The sequence below is a fragment of the Pollicipes pollicipes genome, unplaced genomic scaffold (assembly GCF_011947565.3).
Source record: "Pollicipes pollicipes isolate AB1234 unplaced genomic scaffold, Ppol_2.1 Scaffold_3087;HRSCAF=3621_pilon_pilon_pilon, whole genome shotgun sequence".
Taxonomy (NCBI): Eukaryota; Metazoa; Arthropoda; class Thecostraca; order Pollicipedomorpha; family Pollicipedidae; genus Pollicipes; species Pollicipes pollicipes.
The window spans coordinates 36087765-36113802 of record NW_023596225.1 but is presented as its reverse complement, the minus strand read 5'-3'; the positions used below and the strand labels follow the sequence as shown (position 1 = coordinate 36113802).

The 26038-nt window shown below is 50.7% G+C and overlaps 1 protein-coding gene and 1 pseudogene across 1 annotated transcript in view; one reads left to right on the top strand and one right to left on the bottom strand.

Moving 5' to 3' along the window:
- Positions 1–14605, top strand: part of LOC119089702 (dipeptidase 1-like) — a 97227-nt pseudogene extending 82622 nt beyond the window's left edge.
- Positions 14606–25667: 11062 nt separating this feature from the next.
- Positions 25668–26038, bottom strand: part of LOC119090078 (putative dipeptidase NECHADRAFT_87110) — a 45261-nt gene continuing 44890 nt past the window's right edge. The window contains exon 7 of the mRNA XM_037212872.1: positions 25668–25734. Coding sequence (XP_037068767.1) covers positions 25668–25734 — 67 coding nt within the window. The remainder of the gene's footprint in view (positions 25735–26038) is intronic.

Below are 26038 nucleotides of genomic sequence, written 5' to 3'. Positions count from 1 at the left end.
CCCTCAGGGTCGAGTGTGCCCCGATACCGGGGTATCGGAAGCCCCCCGGACCCAACGGTGTCACCAGGTTCGGTTCCGGTTGAAGCGTCCTCCCGGCTGGAGGTTGTCCTCCCCTGACCGCCCCCCTTCCCCCTCAGGGTCGGAGGTTGTGCCCCGATACCGGGGTATCGGAAGCCCCCGGACCCAACGGTGTCACCAGGTTCGGTTCCGGTTGAAGCGTCTCCCGGCTGGAGGATGTCCTCCCCTGCCGCCCGTCTCCCTCAGGGTCGAGTGTGCCCCGATACCGGGGTATCGGAAGCCCCCGGAACCCAACGGGTGTCACCAGGTTCGGTTCCGGTTGAAGCGTCTCCCGGCTGGAGGTTGTCTCTCCCCTGACCGCCTGTCTCCCCCCAGGGCCGAGTGTGCCCCGATACCGGGCTATCGGAAGCCCCCCGGACCCAACGGTGTCACCAGGTTCGGTCTGGTGAGTACGACTGTGGTGGGCTGCTTCATTGGCGTCGGCTGTGTGACTTAGCGTTGCTTTGTTAAAAAAGCATATTCCCCCTTATTCCTTTATTTCCTCCACTCGCTCGCTCTCCCCCCCCCCTGTGTCTCCCCAGTCATCCACCTTCTCCTCTCTCTCTCTCTCTCTCTCTCTCTCTCTCTCTCTCTCTCTCTCTCTCTCTCTCTCTCTCTCTCTCTCTCCTCTCTCTCTCTCTCTCTCTCTCTCTCTCTCTTCTCTCTCTCTTCTTCTCTCTCTCTCTCTCTCTCTCTCTCTCTCTCTCTCTCTCTCTCTCTCTCTCTCTCTCTCTCTCTCGCTCTCTCTCTCTCTCTCTCTCTCTCTCTTCCTCTCTCTCTTCTCTCTCTCTCTCTCTCTCTCTCTCTCTCTCTCTCTTCTCTCTCTCTCTCTCTCTCTCTCTCTCTATCTCTCTCTCTCTCTCTCTCTTCTCTCTCTCTCTCTCTCTCTCTCTCTTCTTCTCTCTCTCTCTTCTTCTCTCTCTCTCTCTCTATCTCTCTCTCTCCTCTCTCTCTCTCTCTCTCTCTCTCTCTCTCTCTCTCTCTCTCTCTCTTCTCTCCTCTCTCTCTCTCTCTTCTCTCTCTTCTCTCTCTCTCTCTCTCTCTTCTCTCTATCTCTCTCTCTCTCTCTCTCTCTCTCTCTCTCTCTCTCTCTCTCTCTCTCTCTCTCTCTCTCTCTCTCTCTCTCTCTCTCTCTCTCTCTCTCTCTCTCTCTCTCTCTCCCTCCTCCCTCCCTCTCTCTCTCTCGGGTCGTGTATGCATGAGGCCGTCATTCGATTGTGACTGAAAGTTGAGGATAATCTTATCACGAAAGTTCGATCAGAATAGTACGGCTCGAAGAAATAAGTTATTTGTACGGTGGCGCATAACTTCCTTTCCCTAACTTGCGACGCCATGGTTGCCAAGAGCCCGTTGTGAAGCCGCGGATGTCTTTGGCGATGCTGGAATGTCGACAAAATTACTATTGCTAGGGTGTATGGAATGTTTCAATTGTCATTGCCGCAAGCTGTCACGTTAGGTGTTGCGATAGCACCATAGCAGCGTATGGTATGCCCCCTCCCCCTTCAGCAGCTATCTCTTATTTTCAGAGGCACGGCATGCGTCTAGGCTACCTTTGGATGATAAACGATTTCTGATGCGTTGTTTTGATGACCCCCTCTCGCGGCACCGCCAGGCATTCAAAACGTTCGGGAGCTCGTTACCACCCGGCGTTGTCGCACCAAAACACGTGACCTGAATCCGGTCGAAGCACGATAGTGTCTTACAGTTCCGCATGAGCGACTTCCCGGCCTCGCGACGGTCGCTCCCTGAGGATGATCAGCAGCGATCCGTCACGCCCCCAACCGCGGCCGGTCATCACCCGGAGCGTGACGAGCGTGGCCGCGTCAGCCGCCCGTGACGCCTCAACCGGGGAGGGGGGGGGGGTCGCCCGGGCGCCGAAGTGACGTCACGCGAGGTGCGGTGGTGGCGGGGACGCCAGATGCGAATGTGAAATTCAGGAGCGTGCCGACGGCGGGCGGTGTGTGGAAACGTCGCGCGGACAGAGCGGTAATCGATACGAACTGGCCGGCGGCGGGGCAGCGCGACGGTCCCCGAGTGGCCGCCGCTAGGTCAGCGACGGCCCGGGGCAGTCCAGCTCCTATCGGCGGCTCACTTCCGACCGAGGTAGTTAGCGGCTGGGCGTGAGCGTTTTGACGATGGGGTGAGGTGTGACTATGATTCTGTTGGCCATCACCGGAGCACTGCATCTCACTGGCGAGGTCCAGCTTTCCCATCTTTGTTTAGATTCTTCAGCATTTGATAAAAGCCATCGCACCCAAGAAAACGCAAAAACGACACGCAATTCCAGGTGCGAATTTGATTGGAAACGTCTCGCCTCCCCATGGTAGTCGCAGTTCTTCCCTATTTGACGAATTTATCCCCTAAAGTTGCACAGAAAACACAGCAGAATCTTCTGTTTCGGGGATACCTGATGTTTGATTTGCTCAGACAACTTTATGAAGCTCCGTTTATGCTGGAGGCCTTTCAGTGAGAAGATATGCTCTCGAGTTCAGTGGAAAAGCTCGAGCCCAACTAGCCAAGGCAGACAATCGTTACTACTACTAGCTGTCTGGCAGTGCCCAAATCTAATCAGACAGTCGTGACACTTGACCTTTGGGGACATCTCCTCGAGCAGGCAGGCCGTGCAGGATGTGCCAGCTGGTCAACGTATGGTCCATGCCTCCCTGCCGCCGCCTGTAATGTGGGAGAGGAAAAGTCTGGGCGTGATAACCAACACACTGTTGACAAAATGCCTCCATGCCGCAGCCTGTAACGTGGGAGAGGAAACGTCTGGGCGTGATAACCAACACACTGTTGACAAAATGCCTCCATGCCGCAGCCTGTAATGTGGGAGAGGAAACGGCTGGGCGTGATAACCAACACACTGTTGACAGAATGCCTCCATGCCGCAGCCTGTAACTGTGGGAGAGGAAACGTCTGGGCGTGATAACCAACCACACTGTTGACAGAATGCCTCCATGCCGCAGCCTGTAATGTGGGAGAGGAAACGCCTGGGCGTGATAACCAAACACACATGCCTCCATGCCGCAGACGGTGGTGCGAGAGATGAACCGGCTGGGCATGATCATCGACCTGTCGCACGTCTCCGAGGCGGCCATTGCAGCGGTGTGATCGAGCACAGCCAGTCGCCGGTCATCTTTTCCCACTCGTCAGCGCAGGCGCTCTGTAACTCCAGCAGGAACGTGCCGGACTACCTTGCTGAAGAAATTGGTGAGCCAGCCGCGCTGCGCGCCGGACCCGGGCGCGTGCGGGCGTGCGGGATGCCACTCAACTGAGCAGCACACGTGTCGGCGGGGAACAAAACGCGGGGATGATCGACGATAATCATTGATCATGCCAATGGTACAGATGCTCGGGAGATAATGACGTCAGAAAATCCACAAGTGAGGCGTTTTGCAACAGCTTTTGATTTGATAGACATTTGCGTAGTGGCGCCGGTACCGCCACCTGTGGCTGAAATGGTCCGGAAAACAAGCTCGCCGATGCTTTTAGTTGGCATTAGCACAGCGCGGCGCGGTGCTGTCATCCCATGACTAGAAACAGAGCGACTGTCGTCAATTACCACCTTTCCTGCCGTGCTAATTTCTTCAATTATTCATCAAAATAGCGCCGAGCGCAGCCCGAAGCCCCGCTAAATGACTTAGCGAGGCGCCGCGTGGGTCGGGGCGCGCGACGGCAATCGATGCCCCGCGCCAGTCGCGCGGTGAGTCTGCTAACTGATGCAAATGTAACGATGCCCGCTGAAAGTTCCGGCGTGGTGATCCTAACACGTATGGGCGTGACAGACATGGCTGATCGCAAGCCTTGCTTGTTTGTCCGGGCCGCTCTGGGCGGGAGGTGTTCACGTTGCTGACGCAGGTCGTTCCCTCAGAATAGCACGGTACCGTAAGCCCTTGATCCCCGACAGAGCCCGGGAACAGCACCGCTATCCCAGATAAATGGGGCATGCAATCAAAGCCATAGCGTCATTTATCGGCTGATTGAATTAGATGGAAATGCGCTATTTCCAAGCCGTAGCAGAAGCTCGGTGCAAGTTAAACACAGGAGTCAGTGTTAGACACACGTTGGTGTTAACACACGTAATGGGTAGAATGTTTCTAGTCCAAACGGAAGAAACACATGCGGAAATATTTTGCAGCAGAGTCTAGTAAAACAAAGGCAGCAGCAGCAGCAGCCTTGAAATGGTCGAGCTATGGTGCCGTTTTTGTTCATCAAGTTAACTTATTTCCTCAAACTATATATTTGTAGTGAACATTGTGTCCCATGCATCACAAACAAATGAGAAAGTAATTCTTCCTCATGGTCTGAAGCTTAAAGCCCGCTTCACAAGTTCCAAGATTCCCTCCTATGTTCCACAAGGTACGAAACCTTTCTGTGTCGTCTCCGTCGCAACAGACATACGCCCGCCTGGGCATAACACGTAGCTTATGGCCACGAGACGGGCACGATGGTAGCCTTATATCAGTGATCCCTTCCCTGTATGAGCGCGTCCTGGGCAGATTACGATATTGCGCTGTGATTTGGAAGTCTTCAAATCGGAAGCGCATGCACGAGTTGTTTCCGTCACTGCCGCATGTACTGGGGAGGCGCGTAACCAGAAATGTTGGCCGACGCGAAATCGATTTTTTCCTTTGGTGACTGCGAAGAAACGCGAAGCTTTTGTGGTACTAAACGAACAGGAAATGCGTGGTTAATCGGAGGCGCCATTGATAGAATGACTTTTGATTCCGGACGCACAACGCTGCAGATCACGTTAGTTTAACTTAGCTGGGATGGCCGGGTCTATTCCTGGACGTGGACGAAGTCCGGTGGCGCGCCGACACGTGTTCGTCGCGCCAGAAGTCGTCCGCACGGCTGAGGCGCCGGTCATTTCCCCGGGGCGCCGTCTCCGTTTACGTCATCAGATCGACGTGCATTTCGGCGGACTGGGATAATCGAACTAACCTCGCAGCAGTGCGTGGGGTAGCTAGGTCTCCCGAGCCTGTGTGCAGTGAGTTCTGATTGATGTTTGGCCCCGAGCGATTACAGAACGGCTTTCTGTATGCGGGAGCGGAGAGCTGTACCACGATGAGAATGGTCCTTTCGATATAGCGAAACAGAGGTCGACCCAGCTGCTGTCGTCATAGGTATGGACGAATCAGCACGTTCCACTTGACCGCCTTTTTATGAGGCTTTTGCAGTCTAGTTCTCGTACTCTCATTCTGATAAACACCTCACATTAGTGCAGTGGGAATGGACTGGGGGAAATGACAAATGTATACCTGTTATATTCCTACCGGACAAAAGTTAACGAACTGTAGAGACATCAGTAAAATAGAGAAGAGCCAGTGTGTACTCATTGTTAGTGCCTTGACTGTCACAACGAGTGTCGGCGTTAAGAGGCGGATTTACTGATCCAAGATATAAACATGTAGGTGCACCTCTACCCATCTTGTTGTGCTTGTTGTGCACAATTACATCCCATCTCAGCAGGACATTTCAGTTCCCCATGTGCATTTCGATTCAGATTTTCAAAGGAGGATTTGATTTGGTGTGGTAGGCTATGGTATGATAGCAACCAGAAGAATGCTATGCTTCCGAATCTTACAGCAAGTGTAATCTGGGGACACATAAGCGAACCCAGTATCATCACGGCATCGCGGCATCGCGACATCATCATCACGGCAACACGGCATCCGTAATCATTAGCTTTTCTTACTTGAAATTGAATAGTTTTCGACCTTAGGTGCGGAAATGGTCACCCAACACTCAACCGGACCAGTTCTGCACCGTGTCGTGCCCCACCCCTTGCCCATGATATCATCGTTGCCAGATCCGTCTCAATCGTGTCTGCCGCGCACATCCCGTCGACAGCCCTCTGCAGCGCGGCATTCCCGTGAGAGCCGTGCCACACAGCCGGCCCGCCGGTTGTCTCGGTCAGTCCCACGGGACGCCTCCCAGGCGCTGTCTGCACGAGAAGGCTGGGTGTATCTCAGCGGGCATGCTACCGTACGTCCCCAGACGGCTGGGCAGGTGCTTTGCTGTTATAGCCTCCACTGAAGAGCTGCTGTGTGCTCTAGTATGCCGGCCGGCGCTCATGTGACGTATGGTGTGTGTGTGGGGAGGGGGGGGGGGGGTCAATATCGCACATCAAATACCACCTGGAAATTGTTCAGTGTATTAGCGAGAAACATTATTCACATAGATAAGACGATAGTATTAGCCTTATTCCTCGGAGAAAAACCAGGACAACGCAGATATAGTTGGGTTGATATTTCGGCAACATGCCTTTATAGAAACAATAACTGAAGTGTTTGCTTCAGTTTTGATAAAGGCATGTTGCCGAAATATAAACCCAACTATACCTCCATTCTCCCGGTTTTCCCCCGAGGAATAAGGCTATTACCACTTTCTTACCTATGAAACACCACCTGTTTACATTTGGTGCACACCGAAGAGAGCGTGGCGCTTCTACATGCCTGGCCACGATCACCAACGGCATCTAGCTGCGTGTGCTGCCACGCACGCCCCTGGGTCCCGTGCGTCCCAGGTGGCAGGCCCTTGATCGTTCTTCGCTGAAGCTAGCCGCGCTCGATGCTGATGTGTTTAGCGTGGTACGCCTACTGGGAGAATTCGCCGTAGAGTTTGGCGAAGTCTGTGGATGACTGGGACAGTGGACCCCGGCACCCTTCGGCTCGGCAAACACTGATACCTGTCGGTCCGGCGCACCATTTCGCGCTCAGAGGGCCGTTGTGAGCGTTCACATGACTCACCGTCCACACACGCACTGCCGAACAGCACTGTGACGCATGGAGTGAATGAAAGTCGACTCCGCTGGGCTTTGATCGGCGCAGTTCTGTCGTCATTTTCAAATCCTCTACCGACAATGGTGGAGTATCAGATCTATCAAGGCGTGTGTTATGAGATGCCGGTTGATTTTCGGCAGTTCTTCCTTTCCTCATAGTCAGTCTTCGCGTCGCCCAAAACAACTGTATTACTTAAATTGTACAAGGCACACTGACAGTAACATCCACAACACTAGGACATACAGACATGCCTTTGAAGGTGCCAGTGTGCGATAGGTTTTCTGTTAGAGGGGTGAACGGGCGCATTTCTCCGGTACGGACATCCTAGCCTGCAAAAAGCTGTCCTTCCCTCCCGTATTGACCTCATCCAGCAGCACCCTCGCCTCTCTTATCTTGATGACTTGACCCGTTAACAGCTGTTTCTCCTCCCAAGATAGCCCGACCCAACGACAATCCCCATCATTTGCGCTCCAACCTGACCCTTTGACATCGACCGGTCCCACTTGAAACAAATTCACTTGTTCACAGTTACTCCGGTTTCTGCACGAGCGACTTCATCTTAGGCGATCTGAGACCGTGGTAGCTAGCCGTCAGGAGCCAGCCACCTAACCTGGTAATGTTTGCTCGTCCTGGCCGTGTCGACCTAACCCGGTGGTCGTCGCCCCTCCCCAGGCTGTGAACGGCGGCCTGGTGATGGTCAGCTTCTACAACTACTTCCTGACCTGCAACGGCTCCTGCGCGGATCGCCGACGTTGTGGGTGAGTGCGCCGGCGCCGCCGTGTTATCTTCTGCGGGTTCGACAGTCTCGTGGCCCGGAACCGAGCTAAGTTTCAGCCCGGTCTTAGCGGCTTCATCAACAGGGCTTCGGATAAATAGGCCCCGCTGTAACTTACAAGACCCCGGGGAATCGCCGGGAAGAACTGTCAGCCAAGTCGGCGAGATGAATAGCGCAGCTTGGTGGGGGTTAATCACGCAGTTATTTGCCGAAATAACTGTTGCCAGGCTGAGTGAAAACGAGCACTTCTTTGAAAACGGCGCCTAACTTGCGCAGAGAAATGAATCACCTTGGCCAATAGGGTGGGTGTTATTCCTCTACCATTTGTCTTGGCAAATGTGAGGGCGCTTGGCGTGGGATCAATGTAATATCCCATTGGTTTAGGAGTTGGTACGGCGGATTGATAGCGCTTCGGTGCCGGCTGCGAGGTTCATCGATTCTCAGAGCAAACAGTCATTCGGTGGGCTTCAGATAGTGATTGCTACTGGAAAGTCAGAGGCAGCTGCATTTTGGCTTGGGAGTTTTTTTGCTGACAACACCAAGCCTTTATTATACTAGTAGGTATAGTTAAATGTTAACAAGCAAAGCTTGCTTACATCGTCGGTAATGTTTTGTTTGCGTTTGCAACGTCATGTTTTGACAATAAAGTTCAAACGCTTGACGATGTAGCCAATATCTGGTAACGTAACGATGTAAGTCAGCACCTCCTGGCAGGTAAGAATAAACGTAACGATGTTTAGTCAGCACCTCCTGGCATACTGAAAGTCGGTTATTATCAGCATTGGATGTATCGGAACTGTCTCGTTTGCTGGTTGCAGAGCCTCTTGTCCGTGCTAAATGCGAAATCGGCGTGATATGAGATTGTGTTTTGTCCACAACTTGGCGACGTCGAATTTTGATTTCGACCGATTGGGAAAAAATTCATGTACCCGATCGTGACGCCCACGGTGCGGCATAATCTAGTGTATAACAAAGGCCCCACCCATGCGATTAACAGGGCTTCAACACTCTCACGAACAGACTTGTGTTCCAACGAGCTGAATCATGAATCGACTCATGGGGCAGTCGTCTTGGGATGAGTTGTTAGCTGAAGGGATTCACTGGAAAATATGTCGTTTTGAATCATGAATTGAACCAGATTCTTTTCAATTTCGTGAGCTTTTCGTGAGTCAATATTTACTGACAATGTTGTGTTAGTGGGTCATATGGCTCAAATAAAGGTGGTGGTAACGTAGGGAAACACATCAGCACATCCCATACAAAATAACAAATCATTTCGGAGTGTTGAAAAAACAGCATGCAGCATAAGTCACAAAGCTTTGTGCAAAATCAGCACAAAGTTTGCTACTCTTATTCAGTGCTGTGTTATATACAAAATAATGCTACATGGATGCATCTCACGGTTCGAATGATTTATCACGTGAACCATATTTCACGGCATGGGATCATATATTTCTGACGGAGGGTCGTATAAAATCGACTACTAACAACAGATGTCTAACACTTTCATGCCGGAAGCTGAAGATTGAGTGCTGAAAATTGTCGTGGAATTTGTTAAGCAATCTTCCACACCAGGCTAGAAAGCTATTTTTACGTGGTGTGTGCAAATTTAAGCGCACCAAAAAATCCCCACAAATTTGTTACACCAGCACAGGCTGCCTCGACTCACATGCACGAGCCTTCTCCAGGCGCAGTATGCTTTAAAATTTTGAGCATATCGACTAAGGTTAAATTCGCAGCTTACCAAGTCCAGGAATATTTAATTACACGTCATGTCACGTTTGATAGTCACTGGGCGTCTTCATGACGTTCACCTATGTTGTTTTGTTTTGTTTACACCTTTGCAGTATTAATGATAATAACCGCGCGTGCAAGGCTTAAACAAATTTCTGCGCACATACTGCGCATGCGGATAAGCATGGCAAACATATGGAAACTGCGAAATATGCTATTTGTAGCATATGGCACTCTTTTGTTCGAACATTTTGTTCTTTTAATCTTAAAAACTTTTATTCAAGAATGTCATCAATATAGGATATATACCATGCGGCTTGACTAAATGGCGGGCTTGGCCGTTATTACCGAATCAGTTGTGACAATGTGGGAGACACCTGCCTAAACTCGGACGGAAGATATCTGGCCAAGTGTCAACGACAAACGACTTTTCCACTCAGCTTGCTGCTTTGCGCATATAAATTGTAACGAATTGGCTAACAATGGTAACGATAACGGGGCGTTACATGACCGTAGTGGTAAATGTTAACGTCTCGACCTGACTTCAGCGTTGTGCCAGCGGCGGTTAATTATTTTTTTCTGATGCGCACTGTTTGCGCTCAAATAATTTGCCGTTATCAGCTATTGCTACAGTGCTATGACACACCCTGTGGCTGTTGTCAGTTGTTTATGGTAAAGAGTAGTTTAGATTATTTCGGTTTTCCTTTTTACACTTTATTTTAGGAATATGTGATAATTAAGTATTGTCGATAACGCTGTGTGTTTCACACCCGTCTTTCCCTCCCTTTTTTCATCGCTGCACGTCCGCCATCGCCAAGTCCCCTCCTTATCTTATTCGCAGCCGGTTGTTACGACCACGTATCTAAATCACTCGGTAGATGCGCTCTGTATTTTCTGCGCCAGGAGCCTCGGCTCTCACGTCAGTGTGGACCCGGAGAGACCGCACGGTCCCTGACGTTTGCACACGTTTCAGCTGGCGTTAGGCCGTTTAGTGCAGTCTGGACATTGCTGACGTACGATCGATGGCACAGAAGCACACCACTGGAGGCATGCGAGCGCAACTGTAATAGCTCTGAAAGTCTCACGAGCGAGCCAGGGGCGATAACATTCATCGCAAAGTGAACGTCCTACGCCCAAGTCGTTTCGCGTCGACTCAAAGCCAGCTCAACCGTAGCAAAGGCCACCTGTCACCCAGCGGGCTCCGTGCCGCGGCCCAGTACCGGCGCGGGAGAGCGTGGCCGGTGCGACGCCGCCGGCCGTGCCGCGTGCCCGCCGGCCGCCGTCGCCGCCGGTCGTCGGCGCCGGCGCCGGCCGCCGGAGCCGGCGCCGGTCGTCGGACGTCCCCATCCGTCGGGCTGACCGGCGCGGCGGCGGCCGGCGCCGTGCGGCTAAAGCGTCGCCTCGTGTCGCAGACCGGCGCCGCCCTCGTTTTTACCGTCGGTATCGACGCGACGGTACCTCGGCGACGGCGGGCCAGATTGCCGCCGTTACGGGTGTACGCCCTCTAATAGTGGCTGGCGGGCCTCGGAGGCGCCATATGTTATGACTGATGCTGCGGATCGCCGCCGACCGACCGGCGTCCAGGACCGGACGGCCGGCGCCGCTCGTGGCCGCGGGGCGTGGCGTATAATGAGCGGCCTGATCTGGCCGTCTGTGTGACTGGTAGTGGGTCGGAGGCTTGAAACACGAGGCTCTTGAACTGAGCGTCAGCTGCCACGCAGCTGCCATTTCGTGGAGAGGCGGGACTGAGCTGGCGACTTTTACGTTTGGTGGCGGGCTCGGACCAGGAAAGTCTTTGGTGTGATGTAAATACCGGCGGAATCATCGGCATTTTAGCTACTAGCGCATGCGCAGCACATACGTGGCTGCAATCGTGCCGATCATGATGAAGGAGTGAACACTGAAGGTGAGTGGGATGTGCTGGGTAAGCGATACGACGCGGGTTTCAGAAAGGCAGGGATCACTTCGCAGCCCTAGGTCTTGAACGGCCTTATGGCTAAGCTCGAAGTAAAAGCCGGAGCTGGAGACTGCCGTTCAGTGGCACGAGATCGCTCAGCATTCGCAAGACATAAATAATATTTACCGTTTAGCCAGTGTTTTAGGCGGAGACAATGACACATCGTGCTGTTGTGAATCTGAACGTGTTGCTGTGGGCGAAACTGTGCAACGAGACGCTACAGACAAAAATGTAGACCGCCCGGAAGTACCCAGCGATCGGAAGAAGAGGGCGGGGCACAAGCAGGGGCCGTCTCGGCCTAATGGCGCGTGGCGTAATGCACACTTCAGCGGGTATTTGCGGACCCGCCAGCCGTGTGCCGGACCATTGGACTGCACGCCATTGACCGCCGAAGTGCGAGTTGTGCGGCGTAGCGGGCCGCTGAACGGCCAAACTGACCAGCCTCTCGCCGTCCGCGCTTACCGATCGTCTGTGCGGTAGAGGCAGGGTTGTTTGGAAATCACAGCCCTGCCCCCTCGCCTCTTGCACGGGTGCACTGGGCTTGCCCGTCGCTGCAAGCCCTGTGCAGCAAGGGCTTGCAGCTGCAAGCTGCAAGCTGATGTCGTGTTTATGCTGACCGTATTTGCCGGCAATGCATCCTCTGAGCGCGCCCTTACGCCGGGCGTGGCCACGGCACGCACGCCCTGCCTGAGCAGCGTTAGCCCGCACCATGTTGTTTGTGTTTCAGCACACATCAACCACATCCGACGCGTGGCTGGGGTGGACCACGTCGGCATTGGTGCCGGGTACGACGGCATCAACTCGTGAGTAAATACAGAGCTTGTTTGTCGTTGATGTTAAGATCAGCGTCTGAGTTTGAACAGGTCAGCTCACATGGTTGCGGATATGGCGACTTTGTTGTGATTCCGCAGTGATAAATATTGGAAGTCGGATTCTGCAGTTGCAAACGATTTTCCACTGTCAGGTTGGATGACCTAGATCGGACTGACAATTTCATCCACTCCACGTTATTCAAACCAACACACAACGATTTGAATATCGAGGATGACGGCTAAGTATACCCTTGTTAGTGACGTCAATTCAGTAAAGCTATTTAATAAAAACAAACACTTTAGTGCAGAACGCCGGTGTAGAGGCCTTCATAGTGATTCCTCTCCGGATAGCTCTCACTGTGCGAGGCTATGCGAGGCGGCTCTCCATGACCGCACTCGCTCTCGAGCGGGCCATCTGGCCACCACTCTGACGCCGGCGCGCGCCCGGCGCCAGCGGAATACCCAACCGGCCCCAGTCAATAATGCAGCTGTAACGGAGATTTACGTCGGCCGGTGCGCGCTCCGAACACTGGGATTCCCACTGCATTGGTTGCGACCGCCTCTCTCCCTGCAGATTTCGTACAGGAGCTGGGCTGACCAGGCTTTGTGTTCTCCGACGCGGCCGGGGCCACTGTTCTAAGCACGTAGGACTCCATAGGATCTCATCGGGCTGTATTTGTAGTCGTGCGCAAAGCAAACTTTTCTCGGTCGAGAGAAGCCCGCACTTTGTGTCACACTTTATGAATACGTTACGCAATTGATGTCTTACTTGTCAGGTGAGCTGGAATGTGTGCAAGCGTGTCGTGGGATAAATACTGTCCACCACTCCTCTGTCGTCACGGCGTACCTCTTCACCGCGCCTCTGAGCCCGCCGCAGTAGCCGCTCCCACTCAATCCGGCTTTGTCTTCCGCCTCCGCTTCGGTATCCGTTCACCTGGGTGCATGCGTTCCCGTTAGCCCCTTGTCTGTGTGCTGCCCCTGGGGATCCGACGGGCCTTGAGGTGTGGCGTATCCGTGCCTGTGAACTCTGCCTCTGCTTAGGATCCCGACTGGTCTCGCGAGCGTGTTGCGTATCCGTGCCCGTGCCCGTGAACTCTGCCTCTGCCCAGGACCCTGACGGCCCTTGAGAACGTGTCGTTTATCCGTGCCCGTACACTCCGCCTCCGTCCAGAAACCTGACGGCGCTTACGAACGTGTCGTTTATCCGTGCCCGTGAACTCTGCCTCCACCCAGGATCCCGACGGGCCTTGAGGACGTGTCGCGCTATCCATACCTGTTCGCCGAGCTGCTGCGCGACACCTCGTGGTCCGTGTCGGATCTGAAGAAGCTGGCCGGCTTCAACCTCATCAGAGCCTTTCGCAGGGTGGAGGAGGTCAGTACCTGCCATGTGGCGTCATGCCGGGGGGGGGGGGGGGGCGGGCTTTAGTTTGGGTCTGCTCTTTCCTCTAAAGGAGAAGCAGCCATATCGCGCCTGGTGTAGCGCTATGCTGCAAATGAGTGTGATGAGATACATGTGTGCCCTCAGCTGCGGGCCATTTAAGCTCTTCAGTAGCGAACATATTTGAAAGGTTAGTGATTTGCTCTTGTTTCGCGTTGCCGATGCGCCACTCATGCTCGAACGCTTTTGTAGCATCGAAGCGAAATGTTTGGCGACGTTGCACAGCAAATGTGTCCTTCGATTACGAAACCTAAGGCTTCTCGTTCACCCAACGCGATCTCCGTCAAAGACATGCCCTTATCCTGCGCACAACCATAACGAACCCAAGAGCCGACACGCTTGGTGCCTGTCGTGGCGCCCGATGCTAACAAGCCTCCACTGCAGGTACGAGACACGATGTCGCGCCAGGGAATAGAGCCGCTCGAGGAGCTGATCCCGCGGCGAGACCTCGACGGCAAACTCAACTGCACCTACAGCCTCTACCGCATGCGGCAGCGGCAGCGCGGCCAGCCGGACGACGGTGACGTCAGGGACAACCACAGTTGATGGCGAGGCGCGCTCTCGTCTGGGACTGCGCCGGCCGTCTCCTCCGTGGGGTCTGGCGGGAGGCCGCGTGCCGCCGCGGCGACGGTGCCAGTGCCACCCGCGCCGGGAAACGCGAGGCGAAACTGACGCGTCGGCGCCGGGCGGCGCAGGGCGCAGGCCCCAGGCGGTTTTTACAGGTGTGGCTACTCAGCCATTTCGTGTGCGTGCGGGTGTGTGCATCAGTGATAGACCGAGCCAGTGCGGCCCGCGAGCGCGAACTGCGTCACCTGGACCGGCCCCGAACGTCTGGCGCCGGCCCCGCTCCGGGACCCCGAAGGTCGGCTCGGCCCGTGAACCATCGGTGACGCCCTGGGAGTTCCCGTGATAGGATGCCAGGTGATTCCAGTGATGGCTGGATCCCACGAGAGGCGACCTGGCGGCGCGACACGAGGACGGTGCGTTATTCATGACTCGGATTTGAGACGACACGGCGCCGGCGAGACCCGACTCTGCACCCGGGTCGACAGGTGAGTCCGGACCGGAAGCGAGCGTGGGGCTGCGCCGGGTCGACAGGTGAGTCCGGACCGGGAGCGAGCGTGGGGCTGCGGGGCGACTGCTGCGGCGGACGCAACACTCGGCGTTTGGAAACGGTCGTTCGCCGTGCTTTTGGTCAATGAGGAGGGGACGCAATGCCATGTTGTCATTCGAGTTCACTTTAGTTTGCGATTGCTGTCGCCGATGGTAAAGTGATACGCCCTGATGGATTGGCACTGGTCGTCTCTGTACCGCTGCCTAATGCTGTCGCTCGAAAGGGAGCGCCGTCTTAAGTGCTATAGGAAGGTTTGGATGGCTTTGTTGACTCATTGGTGCGCTTTGTGTACATCACTAAAAGACTGATGGCCTTATCTACCGGCCGATGTTTTCATGCATTGGTCCCTGTTTTCGATCAAACTGGATCCAGCCAGTTATACCGGAAAAGAAAACAAGGTCTGGCGCGAAGGAGCACTTATCTACGCTTTTGACGGAGCCAGCAACTTTTAATAAAACGAAAACTTTTAATAAAAGGACGAGTTGGACGCGGCTGACATAGTTTGATTCTTAAAAAGTGTTTTATCACAAAGCAAGTATTTGTCCGCACGTCTGATGGAGTTCCACTACTTTTGTCCGAACACCGAAAGAAGGCAAGGTCCTAAATTCGCTGCCAACACGAAATGTGATCAAATCAGCACAATGAACAGTGCCTCTAGCTTAGTTGGTATTAAAAGGGCGGGGTAATTGATACTGGGCAAAGCAAAGTTCAGTACAGAAAAAATGTAGCAATAACATTGAAATACACCAAATGTGCAATGTCGGCTAGATTTTCGGTGGGGTCTGTAGAAAGGATTCGCCTCGTAATGTGTTTTATGACACCCTTTTCTGAATAAAAGCGATCGGTCACAAGATATATCTCTTCAGCGATTGGATTTCATATTTAGAGTTCAGTTAAACCTAATTCACACGCATCGAAGCCTATCCATCAACTCTTCTTGGTAATTTTTTGTCCCGCTCAGCCCTGTCAGTTTAGCTTAGATATGGAACAGGGTAAGCAGCATCAGTTCATCACACTTAAGCACAAATAAAAAATTATCTCAAGTTAGATCAATAAAGATATATTTGCGGTCTTTCAATTTGGAGCTTCGTTGCAATGCATTGGGGCCGGCAGATGTGTAAATCCGATCTCATTCCAGTCTATTTACATTGGTTCCGCTCCGAGTTCAGACAAATCCATGGAAAAGTCTTGCATCTGTGGATTTGGCTACTTTACACAGAGTTTTGTCCGTCTTACAGCAAAGCGTTTCTGAATGGTCTTGTGGTAACCAATGTTTGACAATATCCCGAGATGATTTGCGACGAGGCACAAGTGGCTAAAAACGTTAAAAATATGAAATCTCCAACAATGGCTCCTTCCTTCAAGTTGTTCAATACCTTGCGATGTTTTAATTGCCATCTGGCAATGACTGTCTGGTCCGCATGGAGAAAGAGCTGATTTAAATGATTTAGATACGTCATTGATGCTGAAGCCCGCAGATAGTTACCTACTCCTACACAAGTTAGAAAACTAACTGCAAAGTTTTATGGATTTTCTGGAGTTTTAGGTGATACCTCAACTGTTTTTGTTTATATTACTGCAAAGTCTTTCCAGAAGGTCTCGTCGTAACTGGACTTAGATATGGATATTCATCTGGTGGCAAGGGCATGTTTTAATTGTTGCGGTGCGGCTGATATGATAAGGACGATAACTTAAATACACTGCGACTTTGAGAATGGCATTCGCCTTACTCGGTCACGAATACCTGCCAGGGGTTTAATTTTGGGTTTCATTTTCTTCGTTAGCGGTGTCGCGATTCAGCATGCTGTCCTCAGCGATGAGAGGCATTGACAGTTCAGGGCAAGTCGGCGAGATGACCCGATCAAGGCAGGAATTGACCAGTGATTATTTAAACCACCTTTTCAAGACACCCCTAAAACATGGCTGCCTCCCAGCTTCGCACACTTCTTTACAACTTTACGGGATGGAGGCCTGAACTGAATACAAAACTAGGTTCATCCCTGATTTTTAGATCTACGTAACTGCTGACCATTCTCAACCAGAACAAGAGCAAAAATGACATAAATTGATACTTCATAACCAATATCACCTCCTGTGATTCCCTTTCATGAGGGATGCCATCAGACTTCAAGTTCGAATCCATGGTTCTTTTCAAATGAAAGAAGGCTGCTCCCTTATGACTGCTTCAGTGAGTCAACAGCCTTTTTGGTGTCTTGAAAAGGCGGTTTAGATAATCACAGGTCAATTTCTACCTTGATCGGGTCATTTCGCCGACTAACCCTGGACTCTCAATGCCTCTGATCGCTGAGAGGCATTGAGGCATTGGACATGTGAGAAGTAGGGTGGTGTAGCAAGTGTAGGCAATGAGGAGGGAGGGGGTGGGTGAGTGGGTACATATTTCGTTGCAATCTCTCCCGTACTTCAAACAGCACCAGGTTTTGTGGTACTGTGGTCCACCTGTCTTATGAGTTCAGTGAAAATTGGCATTTGGTTGCCCATGAGGATAATGTTGGCTATTTACTGATGATAGCACCTCTACAGCAACAGGAAAGCTCTGGAAGTGATTCGTCCTGCAGTGCTCATTCAAATACACACACACACCACACACACACACACACACACACACACACACCACACACACACACACACACACACACACACACACACACACACACACACACACACACACACACACACACACACCACACACACACACACACACACACACACACACACACACACACACACACACACACACACACACACACACACACACATATATATATATATATATATATATATATATATATATATATATATACATATTTGCACTTGTGAGCGTTTCATTGCACGGATGCAAGTATAGTATATTTAATTTGCTGTTTTTGCTGACGAGGAGTTCAAAAATTGTCCTGATGGAACCATAGCATAATCACTACCTGCATTAAGTACAGGTTGTGAAGGCACGCAGCCTACCTCGTATGGAGTCTACATTGGCAGAAGACAGTAATATAGATTCTGTGGTGATGGCATAATGACGGGAGTGTCAACTTTTACGCATAATAAGGGGGAGGTAGCAGCCCATGGGTCGTGATCAATGAGTCAATCCCAGAGGAGATGGTTTTGTGTTAAAGTTGGCTTTTTCCCATTATTTTTGTTATATTTCAGCTAAAAGTATTGGGGGAAGAGGAATCAGAGGTAGCCCAACTCAACAAGGAAGCTGGGATTGGGCCCCGGAAATTAATGTGGATTAACGCTCCTGCATTATTATGGCATGCATCACAGGTAAGATCAAATTTGCATGCTACTTGCATGCGGAGGGCAATTTTGGCTTGCTGATTGAATTTTCACCAATGTTGGGATGCTGGTTACAAGATGTGTCATTTTACTGTAGAAATGGACGTTTTTCATGATCTAAAATGCAAATCTTCACACCAGCGCATGTAAAATAACTAAGAAAAGACGATAGCCAAAAATTAATCGCTTGCCCTTATTCGCCGATTTTAATACCTCCGACTGAGGAAGGGGGAGGGGGAGGAGCCGATTCCCTAGCGTTTGCAAATTGAGAAAAGTAGAGCCTCGCAAAAAATATATGGTTAACTGTTTTTTTTTTGTACAAGATTTGGCGATTGATAAGAAGTCTCCTGTTGTTAACTGACCTCACTACACCGAGTCTAAGGTCAAATTTTTTCTGAAAATCAAGCTACTTCAGCTTTGCATGTTGCATGTGCAAAACCATGCAGTTTAGAGGCATTCAACATAAAGAGGCATGCCCCTTTATGGTTATGAGTATGATGGCATGCAGTTTTATCTGTTTCGAGCGCTTACTTATAATGTGGGGCTTCTTTTATGTTACAGTGTCAGCTCTCCGCGCGCGGTCCGCAGAATCGTCGCTTGTCGCCCGCCTCACGCGACGGCCATGGATCGTCTTGCAGTGCTCGTAAAAATATCGCTACTGCGCAACCAGAATTGCAAGGGACACGGTTTTAGTGTCAGCACACGCGCAATAGATGTCCAGAGGATACCAAAGATTTGAGCGAGACTGCACAATATACCGCCTTGGTATCGTCAGAACACCGTCGGAGGGGAGATCGTATCGCCCCCTCCCCCTACTGTCATGGCGAGTATGTTGTTCAGAAAGAACTAACCGTCTGATGTGAAGTCATTAATAAGTTTCAATGCAATTTATTTATTGGAGCACGGCGAAAGGTGCCCACCAGGCAACATATGTCGGGCCAGACTTGAAGTATGCCAAAGTATGGCGATTAGTTTGATGACGAGATGGGGATTTGATGTCGAGATGGGGCTCGAGGCGCACACGATATTTTCATAAGGAAGTATGGCCTCGAGGAGGCCCGCATATTGGGATTCATCTCCAGTGCTGCATACCACTCGTTCGAATTCTGCCATGCATTCTACCGCCCTGGAGATCATGGTCCGTAGTACTTTTTTGCGGTCGAGGAAAGCAAATCTAGCCGTGGATCGAGTTTAAACTAATGCCCCGCCAAGTCTTGTGGGTGGAAGAAGATTGCTGTTGTGATTGGGCCATCCTGTGGTCTAAGGCAGGTGCGCATGTTTCCTGACAGCAGTTAACGCGGCATTAGTTGAAAGACATTGCACAATGGAGCGTTTTAGTTGTGTGCATGATGCTGAAAATTGCGGTGATGAAAGAGGCTTTCGGTGATGGACTGATTCCTGATGACGCTGCTGGGCATGGACGTCATTACCATTTAATGTCACGTGGTATACCTTTACGCTGCTCGCGACAACTATGCATCCAGATATTCGGTCGGCGACAGAAGGTACACTTTTACCACCCTTCGGTAACGACATTCAGGGTTTTTGGGGCCGTAGGTGAAGATTCACCTGTAAAGTTTGTGATGCTCCGATAAGCTGCTCCTTCTGAGCATTTTGCGATAAACAGATGGCTATATGAACTCAGCGCTAAGGCCACCTTTGGACATTACTGTTACACCTCACTACCATCTCCCCAAATATTTCATTGCGCTCCAGATCCAAGTGTTCTGGGAGTCCCAACAACTTATACCCAGCTTTTCGATGGCAGGCACCCTTCCTTGAAACCATGCAACCAATGACCATCGTTCACCGACGCCACTTGCTCTTGCCGAAGTGAGAATAAAACCGCACCGTGACCAAACTGACCATACTTGTATCGTATCCTAACACGCATCAAAGGGTTGAATTTCACCACCCTTTAGATGTTTTTCTCATAATAACCTTCGAGTGGTACGACAAAGCGACTCCGAATTGAGCATACCTCTGGCAAATGGATAGTTGATCTGGTGACGCAAAGACAAATACAGCCTGATGCAAGATCACTGGCATGCACCAAGTGAAAGTCACGCAATGCCTGCCAGCAGAGGCCATTCCTAGGTCAGCTTTCATGCTAAAGTGACAAAAGAGCTCTAGACGCAGACATCCCAAGTTTGGCTAATTTTTTCAGATTACGAGATTATTTTTAGACAAGAGACATTTGAGGCATGAAAGCAAGACAAGGCTGGATCCGCACTTAGTTTCATTTACCTTTGGTAATTAATGGAGGCTAGACCAAGATCAGAAGCCAAATGTTCTTTGGCTGGAAAACACTTACAGTTTGGTGTAGTTCTTGACGCATATTCGAATTTCGTTATCACAAAGACGTTAGCAGATCTATTATGTGTTTTCATAAATGACTGAACAAGTAGCTGACCCACAATTAACTACATCAACTTTAAGTTAGAAGTCGTCTAGGAGAAATGCTTGACAACTTGAATGAAAACACCGGAAACATCCCGAAATGCATTTTGTCACTTCAGTGCTTTTAAGGTCAGGCAAATTCTCTGGCCTGAATGAAATGACTGAATGGCCTGTTGCTTGGAAAAGGTCACTAGGTTAAGACTGATTGTCCTGAAGGGCTCAGTGACATTGACGCTGATTTCGACTGATTTCTTTCCACTTGAGTTTTAATTTGACCTTTGTTGACTTCATTGGAGCCACAGATCACATCCTAGAAATGTCAGTATTTTGCACAAATCAGTTCACATATCCTGCTTATCTGGTAAATTTCGTGCTCCAGCTTTCTTATTAGGGGATCCAAATTCACATCTTCCGAAACCAAGCGCGTTGTAGTCAGCCGGACACGTAGATTTGGGTTAAAGCTGACATTAACAACCACATTTGGTTGAATTCGAAGTTGGCATTCATGCGTTCCAGAGGCAGATATGTTTATTTAATCCAAGCTACTGCACACGATTCTATGCTTCGCTTTTTTCCCGGGCGTTTGAAAGGGCAACTATTTTTTTTTCGCCGAGAGACCGATTGTGACGATCTGACGAAAATGGTGAATAAAGTTGGGTGGTTCCATTTTAAAAATGACGTTAGAAAACTAATGGAATACTGCCCGGGAAGGCAACTGTAAATTTACGTTACATGTAGGTAGCCAGCGAGCCATAACTTGTACGGTACGATTCGCATCGTGAAATCAATTGTAAAACTTAACATGAAGTTAGAGACGTTGTCAAGACGGGTTGAAATACATGCATCATTTAGCGAGTCAGCTATTAAGGAGAAGTAAACCAATGCTTGAATTTAAATGGAGTCTGTCCGCAGCCCCGTGTTTCAGACGGGTAATGCCATATTCGAGTTAGATATGATTATAGCGTATGTGTTTGGCGGTCATCGTAAATGGAGTATTGGTAACAAGCTTGTGTTATAATTGCGTTATGGCATTCACTTTAAGAGGCCCGACCTATTCCAATTTCACCTTTCCAGGACTTTATAATGTCCACATAATTTCGCATTCACCTTGTAATGTGTCCTGTTATAATATGTCCATATGTGCGTATTTGCTAAATGTAGAACGTCTGCTATATTGTCTGGAACGCCAGGTCATTGTTTCTAGTTGCCGGGTGTTCTCATATTGCTCTTTTTCGTCCACACCACTGGACTCCCAGCTCTCTATCGTCCAGCTCCAGCTCTCTAGCTAGATTTCCAGCTCTCTAGTCCACCACAAAAAACTAAATCTTTAAGGTACATTCGTCTTCATTTAACCGTTATGACCGCTGCCACAATTCGTATTCATTCTGGGCATTGACTGGCTCTCCGGAATTTATGATGACGCACCCGAGAAGCTCCCCAAAGTCCGAGCAAAAATGAATAGACATGTTTTCCGCGTAGCTTTCCCACAAATTGACACGGCAAACTAAAAACCGGCTTCGGCGCCACAAACAGCCGAAAACGCTAACCCGAGTGCACAGCAGGGGTCTGGCGATCCACGCGGCGCCCTCGCGTTAACCTGCAATACTGTGGCTCTGGAGCGTTGTGTGGGAACTGTTCTGTACATCCCTGCGCGCGTCGCCCCTGTTCAGGGCCGGTTGCATGCGGCAGTGGGCGGATTTTCAGCTCTCCAACGCGGGATACAGCGGCGTTGAGTCATGCTTTTGACGGGAGACGTGTTTTGGTTATCGAGAGTGTTCGGAGCGTTGTTGGTGTTTTATGACCAAATCATTTAGTGGCCTTGTGTCCCATTCCTGCTGAATGCTGTGGCACGATACTTTTCAGATCTGGTGGGTATTCCCGCTGTAAAAGTGCATTGCTTTAACGATTTTCATCAGAGGTAACGACACTAGTAAATTTAGAGCTTGTGTGCGTCTGTAACTGAACCTGGGAGTGACGCCCTTCATATGAGTTCCCTTAGCTATGTAACTCAGTCAGTCTCTGTGACAAGTGCACAAGTGGAAGTCAACAATTTACACCAAACAACAAAGGTCTGGAGCCGAGTCTAATTGCAACCAACTGCCCGACAAGTGCACAAGTGGAAGTCAACAATTTACACCAAACAACAAAGGTCTGGAGCCGAGTCTAATTGCAACCAACCGCCCATTGCAACTGCCGCCTTTCTCTGAAGCGTGCACCACATGAGGTCCGCTTCACACAATCGCTCCCGCATTTCTGTGGCCCGCTTCCCCCTTCAGACGGAGCAATAGCACGTAGCGAGTGCGACGCGTTGTTTACGTTCGTGGCGCCGGCGACGGCGTCGTTATCAGACCATCGCCGCGACGCCGCCGACGGCTGCCGTCGGCACTCATGACCGGCGGCCGCAGCGTCCGGTATCGACCCGATCCCCGTCGGAGGTGCTGCCCAGCCCGGCCGCGGCCGCCGCCGCTCGCTCACCTATGACTGCCGCCCGGCCGGCCGGACGAGGCGGCGCCGCGCTCCCGCCCACGCGTGGCACGTGAGACGCGGGGAAGTTTTGCAATGTTACAATTGTTGAAATGAGTTTCCCAGCTTTTTGTTACTTTTGCTTATTGTTATATCGGACGTCAGCGATTTGATCAGTAATACCAGTGGTCTGAAATTCCTTCAAATTAGCTCAGAATTTCGATCTAAGGTAGCCGACCATGCAGGAGATATCTCAGTTGACTCCATACTTTATCACTATGAATATAAAACGTTTATTTTGCCTTGCTTTTCCGACGTATGTGCTCTACAACGCTTGCAACACACTAATACGTCAAAATGTTGGTATAATATGTGGCACGAAAGCTTGGAACATGCTCTTAAGACAAAATATATGAGAACCGTCATCCCGCAAATTCAACGAAATATTATACTGCGACTTTCATTTCTCACCTATGACGTTTGCCACAGTTCTTTTCGAGGCGAACATTGACCTTGGGAATGTGAGTACCACATGATCCATGTGACGCACTGGCTCAAACTTCAACCAGCCAACTTCTCGGTAACGGCCCTCACCCGCTAGGCCTATCACAAACGTCGTTTTATTGGCTCCAGCAGAGGTGCTCGCGGTCGTCTTGACGACGGTGGTCGCCACCGCGTGGAAGATTGTGGTATCAGTGGGTGGTGCTGTCAGAAAGCGAGGACGGCGTTATTTTGGCCTCGAAAATTATTTAAATTGATGTCTTTATGATGTCTTCAATGTGCTGCAGTGCCACTACTCAGGGCTGTTATCAGACTTATGTCTGATATGAAACAAAAGTATTTTCTTTGCGCGACGCTCGGGGTGGCTGAGGACGCGGATGTGGGCGAGTTTGCGCGATGCTCGGGGTGTGTGAGGGACGAGGATATGAGCAGTTTGCTGGCTCTCGGCGTATGTGTGAGAGGCCACAGATGTGAGCGGGTCGTTGGCCAGCAATATTTGTCAGGAGTACTGACGACATGTGTGTGTGCTGTTTACTGCTCCCTGCCTATGCGTTAGCGTATTGGCTGGGCAGTCTGTGAAATCGGTAACGCAGCCGCACCGTTGGTGACGGTTGTACTGCACAAATAAGGATGCAACATCGATGGCTGCGCCGTCATTGCTCACTTGTGCGAGGCGTTTGATAAATATCACGCAGCAGCTTATATTGTTATTACGCTCATTTATTGCAGATGAGTGCATTGGATGTGCTGTAGCTGATGCAAACGGAACAATGAGAGGTGTTCATGGCGAAATCAGCTGTGTTAATATTAAACTAGGAAAACCGGAACCGCGATGCACGGTGTGATTTAACACGCGCCCGGATGGCCGGCTAGGTATCCTTCGCTCGGGTGGGGGGGTCGACTTGGCCCTCACTCTGAGATCTCGGGAACTAAGAGAGCTAGAGACATGAAACTTACTAAGTGTGTGAACCTGTACGTGAACTCACCTAGGTCAAAGTTTGAGGTACATAGGTCATGAACTTCGGGTCAAATAAGGTCAAGCAAGGTTCAATTTCAGGCTGGTCTCGTAAGTGCCCCTAGAACCTAGATAACTGTTTCAAAGCAAAAGGTCACATACTCAGTGAAGTTCAGTGACCTATTTTGACCTTTTAAAGGTTATGATGACCAAACTCATACTAGACTGCTCTGAATTTTGCATTGGAATAAGCGACAAAGATTACGGTGGGAAGCATGTTTCTAAAAACACAATGTTGGCCTGGGTTATTTCAGGTCAGTGACCTATCCAGACCACTAAGAAGTCCATGGAAGATGTATAATGCGGTTCCTGCTATCGAAAAATTCGAAATGAGCACTAGAAACTATCCCATACAGCAAGCCCTAGAGAAATAACCCATGTAGGTTTTGACCTTCGTCTTACCTTTATACCTGACCTTAGGTCAAATTAATTTGATCATTCAATATTTGTGTTACCTAAAAAAACATTTCAGACATGTATGGTTTCCTTTAACACTCTGTTGTTGCATCAAATTAAACGATTCCCTAGAAATTGCCTTCACTGGAACCATGGCCTGACTTTGGTCTGCCATAGGTCAGCGATCTTACAAGGTACATCTAAATTTGATAGGCCAAACGATCTGCTATTAAATTGTCTGCAGCTATGCAAAATTGGGCGCGGCTGCGCCTAGCCATTCGGAAATCATTCTGGAAAAACCTTCGAGGGGGTCAGTTTGACCCCCACCCGACCGCGCGTTAAGACCCACAATGTTCTTTTTGGACGCTGTCTAGGAGTTGTGGAGCGGTGTTACCCAGCATCGACTTCAAGAATGGTCCGAGGTGGATATTGAAGGAGTGTTTCACATTTGTATGCGGGTTTGAACTGAAAGTGCTATTTTGAAGAGCATTCGGTGTAGTTCACAGCCCTGCCCTTTTTAAAACCTGAGCCCGTCTAGTTTCTGAACTGCACACCCGCAAAGATGTGCAGACTATTTCAAACGCGATTTCCAAGTACAACGGCCATCAATTGCCTCTCAATCATTGTATTGCAAGGTACGACGACGCAAGGAAACAGTGGCATAAGGAAATATTTGTACTAACGATAAAAAAATGTGTTGTCAGGAGCTGTCCTTCCCGCTTGAAAATATGACATTTGTTATGCGAGCATATTGTTCTATATCTGATTGCTGCTTCAATATCTTCAAATGTGCACCATTCCCTTTAAAAATGATAACAGCACCCGGGCACCTGTGAGAGTCACGAGGAGTCTGACCGCCCTTTTGACTTCGGCGGCAGCCTTATAGACGTTGCGTCGTCGCATTTCCTTTCTAGTCACCGTCATCAACTAGCGACGATCGGCTTTGTCACACCGCCAGCAGCGTGCCGCGTGGCCACGCTACCCTTGCCGCTGTGAGGCAAGCAGAGCAAGTGCACCGCTCCAAGGCAAGCCGAGCGACTGCACCGCTCCGAGGCAAGTCGAACAAGGCAACTCTGGACCGCTCCGAGGCAAGTCGAACAAGGCAACTCTGCACCGCTCAGAGGCAGGCCGAGCAACTGCACCGTTCCGAGGCAAGTCGAACAAGGCAACTCTGCACCGCTCCGAGGCAAGCCGAGCGACTGCACCGCTCCGAGGCAAGCCGAGCAACTGCGTCGCTCCGAGGCAAGCCGAGCAACTGCACCGCTCCGAGGCAAGCCGAGCGACTGCGCTGCTC